This window comes from Sturnus vulgaris, chromosome 8 (genome assembly GCF_052056855.1).
Source record: "Sturnus vulgaris isolate bStuVul1 chromosome 8, bStuVul1.hap1, whole genome shotgun sequence".
NCBI lineage: Eukaryota > Metazoa > Chordata > Aves > Passeriformes > Sturnidae > Sturnus > Sturnus vulgaris.
Genome location: NC_142250.1, coordinates 22,027,071 through 22,049,492, shown reverse-complemented (window position 1 = coordinate 22,049,492; position 22,422 = coordinate 22,027,071). Strand labels below are relative to the sequence as shown.

Here is a 22,422-nt window from a genome sequence, read left to right as displayed (position 1 = left end):
AGACAGCCACACAAGACAATATTATTTCGTGTTAGTCGAGACAAGATGTTGAGGATTTAGGGCCGATCTTTTGTTTCTGCTCAAAGACAAATGGTATAAAATTTGTATGCATGCTTCTGTCCTGACAGCAAAGGGCTTCAGCAGACTCTCGCTGAGAGCTAATGGCTATTGGGGATGCTGCTCTCTGAAGTCCCGTGGCATGAAATGGTCTCTTGCAATTCATCTCCCGTTAATAGCAGCTCCAAGACTACAGTCTCTTTATTTTTTTTAAATTCTTTTATCCCTGGCTGAAGCTGTCTGTGTTCTCATTGGAGCCCAGAGGGTGTAGTGTGATGGTTTTCTCCCCTCAGCCCTATTCTCTCGCAGCCCTCAGCAGACGTCGGGGCAAGCTGGAGGCCCTATGGAAAGCGGGCCCGATGTCATCCCACCCAGCACGGGGCCAATGAACGCCTGCAGCCCCCGCCCCGCCGCGACAGACACGGCGACAGCATCCCAATGGCCTCGGGGCTCCCTGCAGCTTTATCGGGCACGGCACATGCAGCGCGAACGGCAATGGCAACGGGGCGGCTCCTTCCTGTGGGCATCTCTGAGCCGTGCTCATGTAGGAAAACAGCAGCAGAAAACAAAAAGTAGTTTGGTTTGAGAAGGAAATTGTTATAGACCCAAGGGAGATAAAGCTTCTATTTTCATTTCTGGGAGACGAGGTAGCCCTGGCATGGGGGCCAACCATGTGCAGGGGACACATGACTGGGACACCAAGAGGAGCCATCCGGCCCTTTCTGCCAGCACCAGGATGGTGGGGAGAGCCTAAAGCACCCGGCTTTGATTGCCTTCTTCCTTTTAATGTGCCCATGTGGTAAACATGGCTTAGTAATGAAGTAACACCACAAAATTAGGTGTATATGCCTAATGATACCACAATATAATCACTCACAGCTCGGTCTGTCTTTTACACAGGTCCTTCTCGCCTGCAATGGTTGTGCAGATGTTTCTTTGCCTTCTCACACTCTTTGCTGGCTCAGGAGATCAGACTCTGATGCTCATGAACATTTCCACTTCTGTAGTTCTCTGCCCACAACCTGATGGAGTGGTGGGACTCTCAACAGTGCCAGTTCCTTTCAAATTATTCAAACTAAGGTGCCAGTGTGGAGTAGACTTCTTGTGGAAAATTTGGAGCTAACCCCTGAATGAGGTTAATGAAAATATTTCCATCACACATCAGTGCAGCAGAAGTCATTTGTGCTTGAGAGGAAGTACCAGCTAATTTTAAATCAGTGAGAGTAAAAAATTGACATAGGTAACTCAGAAGATAAGGCTGGAAAAGTAATAATTTCCTGAAAAGTTATAGCTCTTTTTAAAAAATTGTTATTACAGTCTAGGTAAGGAGTGAATACATATAAATATTCTTTGTAAGTGATTTGTTGGATACCCTCTCTTTTCCAGGCACTTTAGGAATCCTGTTCAGCACAGGCTTGTGCTGTTAACCCAGTTATCCCACACGGGCACCCCAAAGCTGGGGAACATTGTGAGGAGTGTGTGGCCATTGTCACTCAACACAAACAGCAAACTGAAGCTATCTCCAGTCTAGTGATAAACACAAACTATATTTTACCAACACTGGATGATCACCATTTATAAAGAAATAAAAAATTAAATAAAAATAAATATGAAGAAAAAAGTGGTCGAAGTCTTGTGTGGGGAAGGGCTGAAGGGACGGAGATTGAAAGCTAACAGAGTTTTCAGCTATGTTTCTATAGGTAAATTAACCTTTCCAAGACCTTCAATAATTGCTGGAGGCTGTAGAAAGGTTGCTTCTGTCAGATCTTCTCTCTTTAACATCTAGGGACAACTTTTGAGGACTCTCATAGAAATGCATTATCATTCAACTTCACGTGTGTGTCTGTGAGCTCACCCCAGTGAAGAGCATCCTTCCCTGAGCAAAACAGCTTTTACAACTGCTGCTGCTCTTGAGTTGCATTAAGGCTGTAGCTGGAAGAAGTCAAAATGAGAAGTATGATTTCTGTTAGGTCTGGTAAACCAACACAGCCATGACACTGCCAAGACTGACTGGACAAGCATAGGATGTAAAGGGAGAAAGCCCCCACTGCCTCCTAATCTATTACAAGAAGCCACAAACACAATACTGATGTGGTAAGTCAGGGCAATATGCAAATGGCTGCATGTCCCAGAAACCCTAATCCTATCAAGAATGCAGAAGATGTTAATTTGACCATTTTTCACAGCTCATAAATCTATCTGTAGCAAAGCCAGTCTGCCAGATGTCATCCACAAGCACTTCTTTGAGGCTGGCAGTCTCCGCATAGATGCCAGATCATGCCTCAGTAAAGACCAATAAAGAGCATTGTTTGTGTGGCCTGAGGGCAGCTTCTCACATTTTGCTACAATAGAGGAAAACAGTGGGAAATGTGAATGACTGATTGGCAGAACTGGTGGTCTTGGTTGTCCTGCTTTCCACATACGGAGCTACAGATTTCACATGCATTTTTCATCAGCAGTAAAGCAGATTAGTCTACCTTGCTCTCAACAATTAGTGGTGCATGTTCCCCAACTTCAGTTTTTGATTCCTAAACTATAAATACAAACTAGACATAATAAATACAAACTAGACATAATTCTTTTCTCTGAGGCAGATACTCCTTATTTACATTAAATTACTTATAAAAGCAAAGAGCTTTATTATGGTGTAATCTTACTCCTAGGATTTAACATCTAGAATAGAAATATTCTATTTCAAAGCAAGCAAAGGTCTGTAAGTAAAACACATCTAGAATGATATACTCATTTTATCCTTCTCAAATACAAGCTTTAAAATTACCAGTTGCAATATAGTTTCTCTAATACCAGCCAGAATTAATCTAATTTTTACAATGAGGGTGATAAAACGGTGGCACAGGTGGCTCAGATCACCCATCCCTGTGCTCCAAGCAACCTGATGTAGTTGAAGATGTCCCTGCTCATTGCAGGGGTTTGGACTAGATGAGCTGTAAGGGTCCTTTCCTACCTAAACCATTGCAGGATTCTATGATAATTTGCTTTTGAAAGGTGTATCTTGAAAGCACCACAGCAGATATTTTTGTGTGAAGTTACCTGGGAGCAAAGTGGATGAGGCTCACTTTTATGAAGTGAACTATCTTTCAGCTTCTCAGTGGATATCGTGACTATCACAGAACTCCATGTCAAATCACTTTATTACAGCGTTGGGCTGAAAAAAGAAACGAGACAAAATTAAAGAATGCTGTAGAGAAACAGGAATTTCCAGCAATAAAAATGGCACGTGACTGTCTGCTATTACAGGTACAGACATCCCCATGGAAACTGCTGTTCATTTAGGATGTGAGCATTCCTGTCACAAGCCACCCACATCACTTCATTTTAATCACGAAGCTGCAGCCCCACAGAACAGATTGCTCATGCTTCTTCAGATCAGACAGAGGGTCTAGAGAGGGGCGGGCTCTGAACCAAGAGGCTGAGGTGCTTAATGCTGGCAAATCCCTGCTCTGCAACAAGGGAGAAGGTGCAAAAGGCAACCACAGTTAAACAGTTCTGAGGGGTCTAAAGAGACAAAATGATACAAAAAAAGAAAAACCTGAATAAAGTCAGTCTTAAAACTAAAGGATATAATGAATTTGCTTGGGAAATCCTGGCTGCATTTTACTGTTAGGATTAGATATGACAGGGGAGAATGCATTGTGTCAGACTATGAGATGATAACGATTCCATTCAATAACCTTAAAACACTGTATTGCTAAAGTATGGTGTAAATATAACTCTGATTAATTTTCCTGAGATTAACAGAATTATGAAGCAAATGTGTGTATACAGATAGGAGATAATTTGTTATGGTAAAACTAATAGGTCAGTGAGTCCAAACCACTATTTTAATAGTATTTTAAGTAGGTTAAAGATGCTGAACCACAAACTCCACAAAATATGTACTGTAAAGTCAGTCCAGTGAAGGAGACATATTAAGCACTATTTTGTAGTTGATTTTTTTGAAGGAAAACATGTTATTTATTGATATTGCAATAAAACATCTGTAATATATAACAATGCATCCTATTACACAATAACATTAAAGCTATTAATTGTACAAAGTCACATGATTATTCTTTCTCTTTTACAAAAAACTAAACACAACTGAAACTTGATATATGAAATATTTAACTCATACATTTTGTTCAACTGCTTTACAGAAAAGCTAGTATTTCTGAGAAAGGGGAGGGAAGTCTCAGAAGACATAGAGGAGGCATACCTAAACCCAAGAATTTATGGACAATTTTGTATGAGTCCTTGGCTTTTAAAATTTGCCACAAGTACAAAGTTCTTGTATCTCTTGCAAAATATTGTCATGATTTCAGTATTCCTGCTGGAATATGGCCCTACAGCAGATACATGATACTTACATCAATAAAACTATGCAAAACTTTAAAGCATATCCCTGAATAAATCTATTTACACTAAGTGTGAAATTTTCCTTTTAACTGAAATATTCCACTTAACCACTCCAGGTCTGAAATGCCTATTATTTCTTTCTGTATTTTATAAATAGCTGTTCTTTTTATTAGTGTTTCCAAATTCATAATTGACTAAGAACACTTTTAGTAGCAGGTGGTATTTCAGAAGTACTTTGGAATATGGTCTAATACACAATTACATAAAAAAGCAGGCTTCCATATTTGTCCAATCTTATCCATAATGGGTTATTCCCATTAGAATTCCCCCGGGACTTATCTCTCTGTGCTACTATTGAGAATTGCATGAAATCAGCCAGCTCATCATTCTGCCTCTCCATCTCATTTCGAGTCAGATTTTACAAATGCAAAGACGTTTTTACAGCTACTCAAAATGCTTACATAGCATATATACATAGAATGTTGGATAAAAGGTTCACTCTTAAGTTTTTTATTTCAGAAATTCAGCAATCTGACACACTTAGGAGCAGCACGTTTCTCTAATTTTTTGTCCTTACCAAGACATTGGTGCCTTTCACTCTAATTCAGTGTGGACTATTTCAGACCTTGTGGTGTATCACTGACCTGATTTTCTCCGTAAATGTAGTTGCCACCACTCTGAGATGCTCAATTACACACACACACCTACACCCCTGTTCCCTTCTGGTTTCTTTTAAACCTCTTTTTTTTTCCTCAAGGTCTGTTCTACACCTTCAGAAGCCCATCTCTCTAGTAATGTGCTAAATGGTTCTCCATTCAGACATTTACTCCCAGTAGGAGAATATTTTCTTAAAACCTGTAATTTTCCAGTTTCTAGTGCATTTTCACATTCCTAATCTTTTGAAATAAGCTTTAACATTAGTCCATTTAGTTTGAAGTCAGATTGCACTGTCTGATTATTTGGTTTAGAATCTTTGCATTAAATTACACTTTTGACAAAATGTGCCTCAGAAGCCTCATGTTATTACTGGCACTATGCCGTCTGTAAAATTGCACTTATTTATGTATTTTTCATTATTTATAAATCTTTAAGTTTTAGTAACCAACTGCTAAGTAGGTTTTTTCCCTAAATACTGAATTAGACATTGATGAAAAAAGTGCTCTAACGAATACTTAATATTCAAAGTCAACCTCTTTAATTTCGAATTTAATTAGTTAATTTCATGATTGCAACGCTTCAGTAAGATATTTTCAAATAGGGAATAACTATCAGACAATGGTCATCATATACAGGTTAATTTATTTAAAGATGAAACTTTTGGACTGCTTAGTAACTCTATCATTTATTAAAACAATACTTAATGTAACTATTGTCAGCTTCTACTTTGACTAAAAATATATTAGTTAAAATATCCTCCTCAATTGGGTCATAAATATTATACAGACTAATTGATTTACTGTTACTTCTTTTTGCAACAAAATCTGTTTTTTCCTTTTATAGAATCACAGAATCAGTAGGATTGGAAAAGATCTCCAAGACTGAGTCCAACCTATTTGCTTAACTTATTTACCTGCTAATTTACTTACCAGCTTCTTTATCAGGCTAGTAAGAAATTATATTTCTGTACACATCTATTGATCTATGATGCCCATAGCCCCACAAAACTGAATACATTTCTTATTGTAAAATAAGCTTCCAAATGCATTGCTGGCAAAGTCTGCCTTTTTGAAGAGCAGCTGGACAACACAAAGCCAGACACCTCTGGCCCTGAGAAATTAACTACTTCCCAGTCCATTTCTCAGGCTACTTCTATCAGCTACACTATTAAATATTAATCCTTCCCCACATGTACCACCCCAGATCTGTACACAGAATTAGCTGCTGACATGAAGCTGCTTTTCCAACTATAAAAGGCCTCCATCACACATTCTTAGGCACTGGTGCATCTTTTGCTCCTTAAACAATTCACGTTTGTTCTAAATGTTAAGGTTTGCAAATACTTCAGTCTTGGTCTTTTGAAAACTGCTAATGGTCCTAGCTTAAAAACCCTGCAAGGAAGTGTTCCCCTGACCTGTCACTGCACTGTCAGGAGCCACCCCAATCACGTTTGATGTCACCCAGGAAGACACACTTATAAATGAACTAGTTTTATCAAGATTCAGATGGAGAGATGGATCTCACCTCCACTTCATTCGAATCTTCTGGCTGCATCAAAATCCCCACCTACCCATCCATATACATCCTACCACTATACGGAATCCAGGTGGAGAATTTCATGTGACATACTTTGCTCTTATGCTGTCTACTAAGGGTTTTCAGTTTGTCTCTGATAATCAATGCTTCAAAACCAAAGATTTGAAGATCTACTGTGCAGGGCATTTGCCTTTGGTATTTAAATCCTATTTCTTTTCTTGCAGACACTTTTCCCCAGGTCTAACATTAAAGTTTTGAATTGGCTGCAACTGTCCCCTTCTAAAACGTGTATTCTTCTCAAGGGGAGCCCTTCTGAAATCTCTGTAATGTCTACACATCAGTGTTTGTTTTCTTTTTTATGTCAAACAAATTGGGAAGCTGATGTACTATGATTACTTTGGCCATTCCCAACGATTATATTTGTTATTCCTACCATGCCTTTTCAGTGCACGTAGAATTTGCCTTTCTTTCTTTGCAGGTTATTATTTCTTCTGTTCTCTCCCATCTGTCTTCTCTCAGTTCCCAACCTTGCCCTTTTTAGGGCAGAACTTGTTATCTTCAAACCAGTCATCTACATGCTTTTTCTTTTGTGTTCTGTTCTGACTGCCTGTAGCTTTTTCTGATCTAGTGAGCCACAGGGTGAGGGAAGAAACCCCTTGATACTCTCAGAAGCACCACTGCTTACACTTGCTGCACAGGGGCAAGAAGAGAGACACTCCTCTCCTTATGCCCTCCACTGCAGCACTTCCCTTGCTGGCACCACCTCCAACTTAAGCACAGCTCCAAGAACCACAGAGGGGGAGGCCTCAGTCAGTCTCACTGCCAGGTTACTGAAGGCAAGAACGCAGCCTTGGTTGCTTCAGCTCAATACCAATCAAGTCTCTGTAGCATTTTTTTAAACTGGAAGGCAGAAGGAAAGCCACCCACAGGGCCGTTTCCACTGAAAGAGAACATCCATTTTATTAAATTCAGGAGATGGGCCGAAGAAGGGGACATGGCTCTTAGCCTGCAGCACTCTCACTGATGATGTTCTACAGGAAAAGACACTTTAAAACTTCTTTTAAATTTTTTTTCAGAGAGTGAGCAAGGGTGCATGTACTCATAGAAACACATACACACACACACACACACACACGGTTAATGAGCAAGATCAGGGTAGAAAGGACAGTGGCAACTCCTTTATATACTTATACAGTCATTTGCATTCAAAGTGAGTGCCAACACACCTCTGTAACATGCACTTAGGGATTATCAACTTTTTCAATTATGTAAGACAAAAAAGTGTGGCTGAATTGTTTTTTGATTTCTGAGAACTGAAGTCTAACTTACAAGTAAATTTTTTAAGAAAAGATCCTAATATTTTCAATTTGCTTAGTTGCATCACTTCTTTTTCTACTAATTATTTAATTATACAAAAACAAAGCTTTTGCAGAATGGAAAGCTAATTTTTTATAACCTAGATAGGTGGAATTTTCAGGAGCAATTTTATCAGAAGCTGTGTCCCCAAGACTCTTTAAAGATTTTCATCACCACTGATCTTAAAAAACATTTGCTTTCCATTTACTTTCCTGCCCTCTAGTGCTCGTGTCTATTTAAGTCTTCTACACAAACCTGGTTTTGGAAACCTACCACCATATATAAATGGTCCTAATGAAATAAAATTACTTACTTATTGCAATACTACCAGTGATCTAAATAGTTCCTTCTGTTGTTGCTCATGTATGTATCACACCCATGCAGTTATCTGAAAGTTAAGACTCTTTAGGTTACTTTCATTTTACAAAACCAATGTAAGCAAGTTTTCTTTCTCAGTTCTGGACCATATAGTTGAGTTTTAAGTGTACAAATTGAAGCTGACTTCCGGGTTTATTCACTGCTAGCTAAAGCTGTTAGTTAGCCATGTATCAAACTACAAGTTTCAACAGTATTTACAGGTTTTCATCCACATTAAAAGCTCTTCTACTTAATGTAACTGATTTTGCCTCCAGTGATGCAGTTTGTTACAGCATTGTGCATGCTTACATTTAAAACAAAGGGTTAACATACTACATCCGTAATTACTCCCATGCTACCAGAAAACCAGTGAATTAAATTTATTTAGTGTTAAAATGGATATGGAATGTCATACAGTACATGTAAAGACACTTCAAGATGAGTAAAGCAGAACTAATTGCACAAAGGATTAAAGGTTCACCTCAACAGTCAATATTATCAAATCATTACAACTTCCATCTTCAGAGTGCAAGGTATGTCATGCAAAAAAACAGCTCAAAAAATCCCCAAACAGACAAAACCAACATTGTGGTACCACTTAAAATGCTATCATACCACAATATTTTACAAGACATTAGGTGATCATTCATATAGAATGAAGCATTTTAGCAATAACAAAAAAGTTTTAAACATAATTAACAGATTTTGCATGAACACAAATTCCAGCATTACTATACCTAAGGAACAGGCAACATGCTGGGATAAAGTACCTAAAAATCAAAGCCTTTTTTATTCATAGCCAATATTACTTTCTGCAAGAATTCTGCAATCTTATTCAGTTTCCTCACATAACTGGGTAAGGTTCAATACATTTTTACATAGAGCATAATCACATAACCACCACATCAGCAAGAGGATTTCATTATCTTGATCAATTACTACATTTAAAACCATGGTAAGATAACATGCCCTGCAAACAAATTGTCTTCTGGGACAGTGTTCTGCATGTAGAAATATTGAACAACTAAAATATACTCCTACCCACTTTAACCCCAAGTAACTTATAATTTGTATTTACATATTTTTGAAATATGTAGGTTAAAACTGCAGATGGCAGAAAAGCAGAGTACACACGAGAGCTACGACAGCGCTGACTGAGCAGACGGGTGCAGTCAGGAACCCCAAGCCCCTGGACAGGGGCTGGACCTTTTGCACCCCTCCTCTGTCCAAGGGGCCTCACCAGGGCTACCAAAGGCAGCTGCTGCTGGGGCAGAGCTGCTCCTCCTCTCCCAGCTGGCTGGGCTGGGAGCAGAAGGTGCAGCCCTACCAAGTTCCACTCAGCTCAAAGCAGACAAACACACTCCTACACACCTGCTTCAACCACAGCTTGAATGTTAACATGAAGAGACACAGGAGACAACAGGATGGCTTTTAACATTTCCACCTTGCAATGCTCATATTCTGAGGGCACCAACAGGTAGATTAATCTACCAAAATAAGCATACAAAAAAGGCCGTTGTTTGCCCTCATATTAGAAATAAACTATTTAACTTTCTGGCTTAAATGTAAGAGAAACTCAAAAAAGAACTTCTTGAGGTTAATTTTCCATCTACATTCAAAGAAAATAATTTACTAAAACTGTAACTTGCAAGGTCTACTAGGCTTGAAGTGAGGATACAGGTTAACTATACCTATAGTTAAATAAAAATCTTCAAAAGGCATTTTACAGAAATAAAATATGCAACTCTAGGAAGTAGGTGGAAAACCACTTTAGTATTTGTCTAGAACATTCTATTTTCATAGCCCATCATTCTCAGGAATGTATATTTCATAAATAAAAATACAGAACAAAAATTTGTGTATTCAATCTAAAGTTGGATATTTCTAAACTTCTTCAGATAAAATTTGCTTTCTCCCTCACAATTAAGTGATAAAACCTGAAAAAAATTGACTTTTCCAATCTATCTTGCATGAGAAAACACAGATAAACAAACAAACATCTGGAAAGAACACTTTGTACAAGATTGCAGTTCTAAAACACTTATATTACAAAGCAATGTAAATAAATACCAGGCTAGTACAAAAGCTCTTATTTACAGTTTTACAAATGAAAACATTTTCAGTGTAAATGCAGTGTTTTAAAGAACACAATATTAGTAAAATGAGTTCCTGTATAGACCATTACAATTTCTGCTAGATTTGAATACAGTATTGTATAAAACCATCGTTTCAAGTTAATTTTTGTTTATAATTTAGTACAGCCAAACCCCAGTTTATGCCTGGAATGGTATCTGTTAAAGTGCTGAAAAAGAGGACATTTCTGAAATTTTAGAAAAACATACTGTACATTATTAAAGCTTTATCAAGTCAAAACTGGTATATTTTGTTCACATTTGCTACCACACCACCTGGGAATGAGCAGTTTTTCAATAAAAACTTGTAATTATCGGGATGGCAGCCATTGATATCTTTGCATCCAAAGTCTGATGGTTTCCCACGAGGAACTTGTCTTAAGCTTCAGTGGTGGCTTCAGGTTTCATAATCTGGTAAGTGATCAAGTATTCTGGATAAGCCTGGAAGAGTGATACACACACATTGTTTATTATTTCATTCTCTGGATAAATTCAGAATGTTTGTTAGGGAGGAGAAAAAATTATTAATGCCAAAGTAAAAAGGCAAAATGTCTAAGATAAAAATCCCTGGATCATTCAGGAATATGCATCCTTTCACCTGCAACTACAGCTGGAGTTTGTTCTAAGACAAAAGCAAGTCCTAGCACCACAAACCTAGGAAAAAACCCCCAAAGCATTACATGCCTTTGAAATAGACAAGATAGAGTCTGTAAACACAACCCAAAAACTACCTGTTCTCCTCTGTAAATGACATATTCTGCCAATGCCAATCCATTTACACTGGGCCGCCCAGTCACTGAGTGATGCCCCGGGGGAGAATGAGCCATTTTCATCGCACTGAACTGCAGGAAGGACTTGCCCAATGTCACACGACAGAAGAGCAATTGCCTGTGTTGAAAAGGAAAAAGGACCATGAATACACAATGCTTAGGACTTTGAACCTTGAAGCCACTTTAGTCAGCTTTCATAGTTCATAAATCTCTCAGGTTCTGTTTTGCTGAACAAAAGTTACGCTCACTTTGGAAAGCTCCAGCCCAAGGAAAGAGTTGGTAGTAAACATGGAAAAATATTTATCTTTGTTACTGGAAACAGCATGCTTAACAACGTTCTCAGACATTGCCACCACCATTTCTTCGTCTGTTACTTATTTATTTTCAATTTTTTGGTTGTTTAGGAAAAAGATTTTTATCCTCTCCCCCATTACTCATCCTCACAACATAATTCACAAGTGTTCTAATGCTTGATTTGTATCCAACAGCCAAGTCAACATCAAGGCCAAGTGTGAACTCTAGGTCAATGCAAAATACCTCAGACTAGCATTTGTCAGTTTGTTATGCTTTTTCACTATTAAAAGACTCAACAAGGGCTTTTATTTCTGTACACATGTATCTACTGCAATAACAATGGAATCCTGGCATTTTTATAGACCAAGGCTGTGTACCATTTCACTCCACCAAAACTTTTGCTTTTCTCATTCTTTATGGAAAACAGACAAAAAACCCCTTCTTATTCAAAACTTTAGAAAGCATGGAAAGACTCTGACATCCTCAGTAACTCTGGAAGATGATTCTCATTTTCTGAGAGTGCCAGAAAGCAGTAAGCAACATGAAAAGGGGGAAGAGTCTCAAAGAAGGATACTATTTTACATTGTATATCAATGTAAAACAGGATGCACACAAACACAAAATATTCTTCTATTTGAAATGACTGACACCACCAAAACTGACTCCATGACCTAAGAGTTTATTCTAAACTGATAGTGTTGTTAAGACATAACAGGCGTTTCTGTTGAAAAGTGGATTCAAGAACTCAGTGTCAGAATCCACAAATCCACACGTCTATTTCAGTGTGTGAAAAAGCAGTGATGTGAGGGCTGAGTGTTACGAAGTACATCCTCCTCAAAGAAATACTGCATGTGAGTATCTCTGAATTTCTCCTTTCTCTGTAACAGGCAATGAACTAAACTCTTATATTGCTGCATCTTTCACAAAAGCATCTAGCAGACCCTCTTCACTCTCTGGATTCCTAAGTCTGATTTTTATATTAAGTTAAGGGCAAAGATATGGTTAAATGCACTGAAGATGGTCGAAAGTTCTTTGGGACTTAAATGTCAATGTTTTCAGAAAGTTTCTATTAGGCCCAGAACACAGAGTACTGAGAAGGTCTAGTTAGCAAGCAAATCTTTCTTCAGAGAGAGACTGCTGCATTGATAGTCTAGGACACAATATACAAAAGCAAAATTAAGAGTCTTTCAGGGGACTTACCTGTGGCAAACATAGCAAGATCTATCTTTGTGAATTGGACATCCAGTGCCACCTCCAATTCCATACACATATTGATTGCTTTTGGAAGAATTTTCAGCAAAATAAATCCCAGCTCCAAACATGCCACCTATATAAGCATGTCTCTCATCAAAGCCTTTGTGAATGATTGCATTCACAAACGGGGAGCCTAGGAGAAAGGAAGTAAACATTGAAAACACAGTACACAGAATTTTGTACGTGTCACAATTCAATCACTTGTTCCCATTGTGTTGGGAACTATGTTGCTTTCCTTATGAACATGCTCAGTGAACTTTGCTTACCAGGACAAACTGTATTTGTGCACAGGAAAGACTTCAGTTGGCTTTACCTTGCTAATGATAAGCTACCTCTTCTGGAATGCTGAACCAAACTAACATCAACTTATAAAATCAAGAAAACAAACAAAAAAAATCCCACCCCAAAACAATCCTTAACAGAATAAAGCTTGACCTTTAATCATTTTGGTCATACAGTTGACAAAACAGACTCGAGAAGGCACAGTACTCAGTATTCATTCATAACTGCTTAAATGTTTTCACTTAGATCTTTGAAGTCTCCTTTGGGGAGAGACAAGGAGACGTAAATTTCAGAAGAATGATACATTGTATCATCCCTTGTGAAATACACAAATATTTGTTCATAAAAGTAATGTAAAACCTAGAACCTACTTCCACGGAGGAAATTTACTTAGTTTGAGGCAGCTGAAACCCTCCTATGAAGAGTGCTGCTGATGAAATAAGTTTATAAAGTGCATTTCAAATTCTCACCATGAAACAGCATCCTTTCATTGGCATGGTTATGATTCTCTTCAGAAACCTCTTTCCTCCTGTGAGTGTATCTTTCCCACAGTTTTTTGTTGCACACTTTCTGAATCTGAAACAGTCAAAATGACACCAAAAAACTGTTCAGTTTACTAGATAGATGTATAACCTATAGCCACTATAGTAGAGTTACATTGTTACTGGAACAAGAATACTTTCATTGGGACTCAATGAAACACAAACTGACTTAGCCTGCACAAGTTGATTGTTGCAGTATGACAAGTAAATTATATATTTAAGAATCAATTAATTTTACAGAGCTCCTTGTTAGTAATCCTTAAATTAAATACTCTCTAATTTAAATTTAGCAGGCTAAATCACAATTCTTGATGCCGAATCACTAGCAAAAAGATCAATCAGTAAATTAAGAACTGCTTTCATTGAAGACTTGTGAAGCACTTGTAAAAGAAAGTAAATTACATATTCCCTGCAGACGCATGCTGGGCATTGCAAAGTCTTGTGCATGTGGGTATAGCATAGCAGTTTCACTGTAAATTCAGTTCAGAATAAAACTCAGTAATACTTATTTGCAAATAAAAATATTTATATTTATGAAAATTACCATTACTTCAGAGGAAAACTACATAAATACAAAACAATTCCATTAGATTATTTAAACTTATCTACTGCGTGGCTTTTCATATTTGTTTGATGTTAAATCAAAGCAGAGTTCAAAAGTTTTCCTTTTCCTTCTCTCCTTCTTGTTTTTTTCCTACCATTCTCCCTCAAAAGGCGCCCTCTTCTGTCTCCTATAAAACCTTCTGCCTTTTTCTTCAAAAATTCTCCAGTTTTCAGTGAGATCCTTCTACAGCAATTTCTCATAAAATTTTTTCCTGGCTATTAGCCCAAAAGTAGCTTTTCTGGATAAACCTAAGCCTTTGAATTTCCCTTGATGATGATCTTTATCCTGCACACGTCTCAGAATGGCACATCTTGTCACATTACGGAACTAAACAAGTGTAGAACATTTTATGGATATGTTACTTTTAGACAAAACTCCAAAGGTGTAAAACCACTGGCCATAAAAACGCAACAGGCACCTTTAAGATGTTGTATCTGTTGAAGACTCCACCAGCATGTCCTCCATCTCTGTGCTCTCGGACAGTACTCTGCATCTGAGAATGGTGAATTTAAACAGGATTCTTTCAGAATACATTGAACACATGTTTCCTTTACACAAGTGAAATAATGAAAAGGACTATGTATTAACACAAAAATAATAAGAGAAATGTTTAGGTGACTGGTTGTTAAGCAATGCCAGATTTTGTGAATGCATATGAACAGATGTAATGATTTTTTTAAAAAAACCAACGTATTTTGACTCCTCCATGGTGTAGTTTTCAAACTGGAGAAGATTGTCACAAACGCCTTTAAAACTGATTATTCAGAATTTTGCCTTGTGTGATTATGGCACTTTGAAAGGAAATGATGTAAAACTATATATGACAAACAGACAATCCATTGGTAGCACAGAATTTATGTTATATTGAAGAGGTTTGATATTAATAGAGGTTTTAAAAACAGTACAAGCAATAATAACATAAGAAAGAAAAAAGTTATAGACGTCAGGAACACAGATCACAAGTGGTGCAGTCAAAGTCAGGATTGAAGTACCTTTATGCAAGCTTTTTTTAAACTTAGTGATGTTTACTGCACTGTTAAGCTGTCTAGCAATACTTCTTTATCTACTTTTTTAGTAGCAGTAGCAAAAATACTGAGAGACTACAAAGAATGGCATTTACCTCTTCTTCTACTGACTGAAATTCCTTGTCTTCGGTGGAAAGGTCTATGAGAATAGTTCCACTAGCAGAAGTATTTAGAGTCAGGTATGGGTTAAGTCCTGCGAATGTGACAAACCACAGCACAATGCATGTGAATGGCATAAAACACAGTTTCAGAAACTGCAATCATTTCCTCTGGTCTGTGGACATTGATCCTTCTGTCAGCAAGAATCATCATTTCAGATGCACTAATCCATTTATCCACACTTAGCTCAGTATACTAATACACACAACAGGGGAAATACTTGTAAGCACTTGCTTACTTCAGAATTCATTTCAACTCTAGGCAGTGACACAGCGAACAACCAGTCCCTGCACTAAGTCCACAACTGCTGGTGGCAATGGCATCATGAATGGGAAGAGCAACTTGAAGCACTAATTTAGGAGTAATTTTCCCATAGTCATGCAGAAAGCACTGACAAAAGAACTAAGTCTGCCAACCCAAAAGGCTTGAGCCTGGTATTAAAAGCTTGAAAGATACTCAATGTTTAAAGGAAACTTCTCTATCTTTCCAAATATGCAAAAAAAAAATTTGGAATTTTACACAGAATCCAACATCAGTTTGCATTGGACAGACTGCAATCACAACTGGCAAGTAATGGGAGTCTAATTACTGGATTTAAGACTATGAAGACAGTGTGTATCAAGTGTCTTTTCTGGCCATGGGCTTTCCAGACAACTAATAGGTGACCAGAATTAAACACTGGGTCTGCCATGAGCTCTTTACAAGGAATAATCTGGGGAAAGTGGAAATTACAAATTTAGGCACAGGTCGAAGCCTCATGTTGGGAGTGTGCAACTGGAATCATGCTCAGGAGAAACAAAGTAGCAAGAACCAAAATAAAGCTCATCCACTACTAACCTCAAAACAATGGTTATACTGTGTTTAGGAAGAGATGCCAAAATGCCATTGAAAACAACTTGAGAAAATTGACAGTAATCTTCCCCACCCCAAAAACACACCCTAGAAAAAGATCAAGAGCTGTTGAAATATTATTTAAGTACTTATGGCTGTGGTTACAAATAAAAATGTCTGGCCTTTTATGGCAAGATGGTGGGATAAGAAAGAACAAGGGTGGGAGTGGTGAAGGATTTAGATATTTGATGTTCTTTCTATATAAAGGCATATTAAAATATGTACAAATATACATATATTCAAAAATACATCAGGTCTGCTTTAAAAGGCAAAGTATCTGTTTAATGGCTATGTAAACTTGGAACTCAAAACGAGACATGAGGCCAAAATCACACCTTAAAACTAATTTTTATCCAAATTACTCAATGAGTCTGTCCAGAAAGACCTGACAATGAGAAAATCATGCAGATTCACTTATATACTTCATTATCAGGAAAATAATTATCTTAGGGTTGATTCATACTGTTCTAAGGAGTAAAAGGTAATTCAGAGCTTGGGATAGTGACTCATTACTATGGAGTGCAGATTTTAGAATGAAAATTCACAAATGGTGAATGAGGAAGAGAAAAAAATCCTACCAATTCTAACTTATTTAATTTCTATGAAACACAGCAAAACAACAGTAAGTGGTGTTTCAATGAGTTAGAGAAAAAAAAAAAAAGATTTGGAGGGTTTTATTTGCCTTCTACTCAGCCATAGTTAAATGAAGCATACTGAAATATGATGAATTCAGACTGCTGGGACTGTGCTGGTATCAACAGTCCTGCACAAATAAAGAGACTTCAGCAGTAATCTCAATGTAAGCTGAAGATGTTGAACAAAGCAATCATGTTAGTTTTGGTTCACTGAAGGCACACCAACTCTATTTTTAAAGAAAAGTGTAAGTAAGAATTTCAGCAGGCTTCCTGAGTGAGCAGTCAGCATTCTGTGTCAGGACCCAACAAACAGCACATAACAGGCCTGAACTCGCCAACAGAATGTGCTCTGCTCTTCAGAGTGCTTTAATGAAGAGAAATATTCCCTATCTCAAGGAGCTTATGAGCATTTTGCACTAGATCAACATTTTACCTAAGAAAATACCAAAGAGTGACCACAGAGAAAAAATATAAATCAGAGAACTGAAAGGCAAGTTTCACAGTAATTCACAGGATAAATGAAAGTACTCAAGTTTCAAGTCAGAAGACATTCTTACCATTTGAAGTGCCATTTTCTAGGGCAGGTTTTATTACCAATTCTTTTCAATGAGATACAATTTGGAATAACATAAGTAATTTATAAAAATTGATAATGCAAAGGCAGCATTATATGATAATTTAAAATAAGCATATACCTTGTTGTCCAGAAATAAGTCTTTCAACTCCTTTGATGATTTTATGCCTATGGCCATAAGCATTAATACCAATTTCCTTCAATTCTTTGTGTCCCATTTCAACCAATACGTCCAATGTGATCTATAATGAAAGCAAGACCATGTGTTTTGTACTAGAACAACTGCCAATGACAGTGAAAATATACCTCACAATAGCTGTGAGAAAAAGCAAGTGTGAAAAGAACAGGAACATTAGAGGCTTCAGTGTATTATTTTCATATTTTACTTTTACTCAACTGCTTTCTTCTAACTTCTTGTCTTAAACAAACATGCTACAAACTACAAATTGTAACTTGCATTGCTTGCATGGACCATGTTTCTGATCGAGAAATGCTCTTCTAGATGTATTCAGACACTGAAATTACTAATTAACATAGACTACTTATTTCCCCTACCATTTATACCACTGAAACACTGTTACAACTGTTAAACTGATATGAACATTACTGCTCCATCTGTTAATATATACATATATATTTTAATATACATTTATTTTATGTAGCAATTAAAAATCCAATTACAGTCTTTTCCTTCATTCCACTCAATCTGACAGTTATTAATTTAAAATCTGTCCTATTGCATTATACTAATCAGCCACTATTTATTCCATTGCTTTCTAGCCCAGAGTATCTGGAAATAAATATAACCACTTACCTGTTCTCTCTCAAATATGTCAATTAGATGTTCAAGGCCAAGGTTCCTCACAAACTGATTAATGCTAAAATCAACACCTGAAACTGGGTAAGAAGAAAAACTCACAATGTACATTCATACCTGTATAGTAAAATAAGGCATCCACATCTCCCCATCTATGCCAACAATGAGCAAAACAAATTTTTTGCAGATGTGGATTAAATATCTGTATCACTAACCAGTGGCAACTTAATCAGCTCTTCTACCTCCCTAAGAGCAGTCTTTGTGCTTCCACAGAATAAGCCAACCAACTACCAGAAATGCAAGTTGCTACAGAAAATACACGGACAAGTAAAATCGAAGTAACCTTTTAAAGATACCTGATCTAAGAATAGCCTCTTAAAAATTAGATAAAGTTTGTAGTAAAATACTGGTTGGTATGCAGCCAAATTTCGTTGGACTTCTCTTTTAAAACACAATTCACCATATTGGTTCTGTTCAGCAAGAAAACATTTTAAAGGCTCTGGAAGGGGAAAACAGTAAAATTTTCTACTACAAGACTTTCAGACTTTTGTTTCTCATTAATGACATCATAAGGAATCTAAATATTGTGTATGCCATAATACCTCTATGAATGTATGGGAAACCTCACAGCTTTGTGTTCTTTTCACCATTTGTTAAGAACTGCTATTCGCTCCTGAGAAAGCCTCACCTTCTTTTTTCTCCAGAACAGTAGTTCCCTCTGCACAGTTTGTACCAACAACAGAGGGAAGTTCAGAAAAACTACCAGACAAGTTGTCAAGACTACTTGCAGCAGACAGACTGGATGGACTGGATGGAACAGAAGAGAGGGAATCGGCTGCAGAACCTGTAGTCTGAGACACACTTATAACCTGAGGTTTGTAGCAGGTCGGTAAGGCAGAAGGAGGCATTGCTGCTGTCAGTAATGCGCTGACATCATCTGCCTAAAGAGCAGAAAACAACTCATTAAATCAGAGGAACACTTTTGTACAATGTTTTCTTCCTAGAATGCACTATGTTTTATCAGATTTCTTAAGGACACTGCAATATTGGGAAACATGCATTTTACAGTGCAGCTTACAAATGGTCTTTTCTGCCAATAGCATACATGAAACTGTAAAATGTTTATAAAAAAAAGGCTGTAAAAAGTAAAGACTTCAGTACTTCTAAAAAATTTAGCGGCAGTTAAACAATTAACTTTCTACAAAAAATGAACAGAAGCTTCTTTTGGCAACCAGAACTTACGAAATAAAAGAGTTACTCTGAATGAAGCTTTGGATTACATTATACTTAGAAAAAACACCTCTAAAAACTTAACAGACAAGCAAGTTTTTTAAATTTATGCTGCTACAAGATTTGCTTATATTTTATTGTCACAATTTTTGTAGTGGACGTATTACTGTTTTTATAAAGGACAGTTTTAAATGAGGTGTCACACACAGGTAAGTACAGAGTTCCCAAGAGGAGCCCCAACACTTACAGTGACCAGGTCCAATGGTGTTTGTCCTTCCTGGTTTTTCAGAGTAGGATCAGCCCCATGTGCCAGTAACAAGGCACAAAGCTGAGTCCTTCCTTTCTGGGCTGCTTCATGAAGAGGTGTGAAAGCCCATTTGTCTGTGGCATTCACACATGCATTATACTTTATGAGTAAAGCTGCTACATCAACATGCTGGAAAAGAAAAAACACTGCTGAATTTCAAGGTACCACGGTGTACCGAAGTAATTCAGAACTATTACTGCTATTTCTCTGTAATCACCGTAATTTTGAATTTTCTTAGAATGCATTTAAATATGATTTTAAAAAGTATTAAAACAATGTGTTTTCTTCCTCATCTATGACATACCAGTAAAAAGTTAAGTAAGATTTGCTCTCTTGTGAAAAAAAGGATAGAGTAAAACAAAATTCCAAATCCAGAGGAATCTGAAGGAAAAAAAACTTGATTCTGAACTTTCAGTTTGGAAAGTTCTCCAGTGGTTTTGGTTAAATACTTGATTCAAGGACAAAGATTCAGGAAATTCACTAAAACAATTGCTTTCTCAACAGTAATTATGTAAGTGAAAGTGAGACTCTCCTGATAAAATTTGACTGGCACAGGTAAGGAAAGGCATTTTACAGAACACCTTTCAGCCTGCTGACTTTTTAGGTGTTCAAGGTCAGAAAACTCCACTCATGATTTTACAAATTCATAAGTCTGTACCTGTAACATAAGCTATGATCTAGTTATTCATTCTGTGTCTTACAAATAAGATTACATTGTAACTCAATAGCAAAAGTATTCTACAAAGGCTCAAAATGCTGTCAATGAAGTGTACCTTTTTTTTAATAAATAAAATCTCAGAAAGTTTGAGACATTTACCCCATAAGATGCTGCATTATGCAGAGGAATCAAGCCTCCTTTATCCTGTGCGTTTACATCTGCTCCATGCTGCAGCAGGTATTCTGCAACCTCCAAATTGTTGTAACCAGCTGGAATTGCAGAAGGACAAAATAAACAGAATTAAAACACCACCCCAAATAGGCTGTGTAGAAGTAGTAATTTACTTAAATTACTTGAAAGTAAATTAAATTATCAATCCCAGTGAAGACAGTGTAATATCTATCATGAAGGACAGCATTACCTTAAGACTATTTGGTTTTAAAACCTGTCAATAAACAATAAAATATCCTCTCTGGCTAGAGAGAAGAGGAAAATAATTAAACAGTTTGAAAAGCAACGTAAAATTAATATGCATAAGATACTAATTTTTTAAAAGAAAAAGTACTGAATCCTCTAGCTTGAGGCTACGCTCTAAGCTTCTGTAAACATAGAAAGTTCAACCACAGTAATTAGTAACTGATCAAACTAGTTAATTAGAACACTGACCTGCTAAATGTAGTGGTGTTGAATGCCGTCCTTGTGTGTCCCGACAGTTGACATTGTCAGGTGAACAGAGCTTTTTTACTCGGGCCAAACAACCTTTCTTTGCAGCATCTAGGAGAGCTGCATCTCCTCTAAGTAGGTCTTGAATATCGGTATCACCATCTTTAACAAGGTCTAGAGGAGTATTTCCATCCCTGTTTTTCTTTGTAGGGTCAGCTCCATGCTGTGCACACCAAAAACAGCTGGTAAGTACGTCAGTAAAATAAACATGCTGCATCTTAGGCATCTAATGGCTTGTTGAGCAAATATTCTGACACATATTGGACTCCTGCAGAGAGCATTCCACTTACTGTGTCAGAAAGGACAACACAGGTACTAACAGTATTCCTTTTACTGAAAGCATTAAACTACCACAATAATTCAGAAACCACTAATCAATTTCTCAAAGAAGCCCATTTATGTTTCAAAGTGAACAAGAAAGAAAAGAAAGTTACCTCCCTCCAGCATATGTAATACCTGTAACAGGAGTTTGCAAATCTCATATTTTCCTTTTGCTGCAGCTTCGTGCAATGGAGTGAATTTCCACAAGTCAGCTACATTGACAACTGCACCATGTTTAACCAACAGTTCTGCAACTTCATAGTGACCATATGAGCAGGCATTATGTAAAGGGACAAGTCCTCTGGAAACAAAAGAAGAGAAAAACTCTCTTTAAAAATAGGGTATTTTTTTCAACAAGTGATATAAACTTAAAACACAATGCATCTTTGACCATAACAAACCATAACAAAACCTTCTCTCCCCAACAGTCTAATATAGTATGAATATCTATTGCAGTAAAAACTTAGTCAGTGGGGCACTAAAGAGAATAAAAGCACAGGGCCGGAGAAATTCTTAATGCTCTGATCCTAAGTGCTGCAAAATGCTTTTGGATATTCTTAACATCTTCATTCGAACCGAAGTTTCTATGAAAATAAAAAAAATGTCTGAAGAAAAATGCTAACAGTATTCAAAAATCTGAGAGATATGATCAATTACAATTGCCAAGGAAGTATATATTCAGGCCTTTACCCCTTATCTTTTGCATGTACATCAGCTCCATGCTGAAGAAGATACTCCACAACGGACACTCTGTTATATCCAGCTGCAAAATGAAGTGGTGTAGACTGACGTCCTTCAATATCTCTGCAGTTCACACTCTGGACTGTACACAGCTTCTGTGAATTTCCCCAAACAAAACATATGTCACTACATATAGCGTTGACA

At 37.2% G+C, this 22,422-nt stretch overlaps 1 protein-coding gene across 1 annotated transcript in view; it reads right to left on the bottom strand.

The window, feature by feature from the left end:
• Positions 1-8,675: 8,675 nt before the first annotated feature.
• Positions 8,676-22,422, bottom strand: part of TNKS2 (tankyrase 2) — a 29,793-nt gene continuing 16,046 nt past the window's right edge. Inside the window, exons 14-27 of the mRNA XM_014875380.2 lie at positions 22,228-22,373; positions 21,673-21,838; positions 21,160-21,379; positions 20,653-20,762; positions 19,776-19,964; positions 18,987-19,239; positions 18,296-18,378; positions 17,603-17,723; positions 15,318-15,415; positions 14,616-14,690; positions 13,522-13,627; positions 12,716-12,902; positions 11,183-11,339; positions 8,676-10,892 (exon numbers count right to left, since the gene is read on the bottom strand). Coding sequence (XP_014730866.1) covers positions 10,830-10,892; positions 11,183-11,339; positions 12,716-12,902; positions 13,522-13,627; positions 14,616-14,690; positions 15,318-15,415; positions 17,603-17,723; positions 18,296-18,378; positions 18,987-19,239; positions 19,776-19,964; positions 20,653-20,762; positions 21,160-21,379; positions 21,673-21,838; positions 22,228-22,373 — 1,974 coding nt within the window. The 3' untranslated portion in view covers positions 8,676-10,829. The remainder of the gene's footprint in view (positions 10,893-11,182; positions 11,340-12,715; positions 12,903-13,521; positions 13,628-14,615; positions 14,691-15,317; positions 15,416-17,602; positions 17,724-18,295; positions 18,379-18,986; positions 19,240-19,775; positions 19,965-20,652; positions 20,763-21,159; positions 21,380-21,672; positions 21,839-22,227; positions 22,374-22,422) is intronic.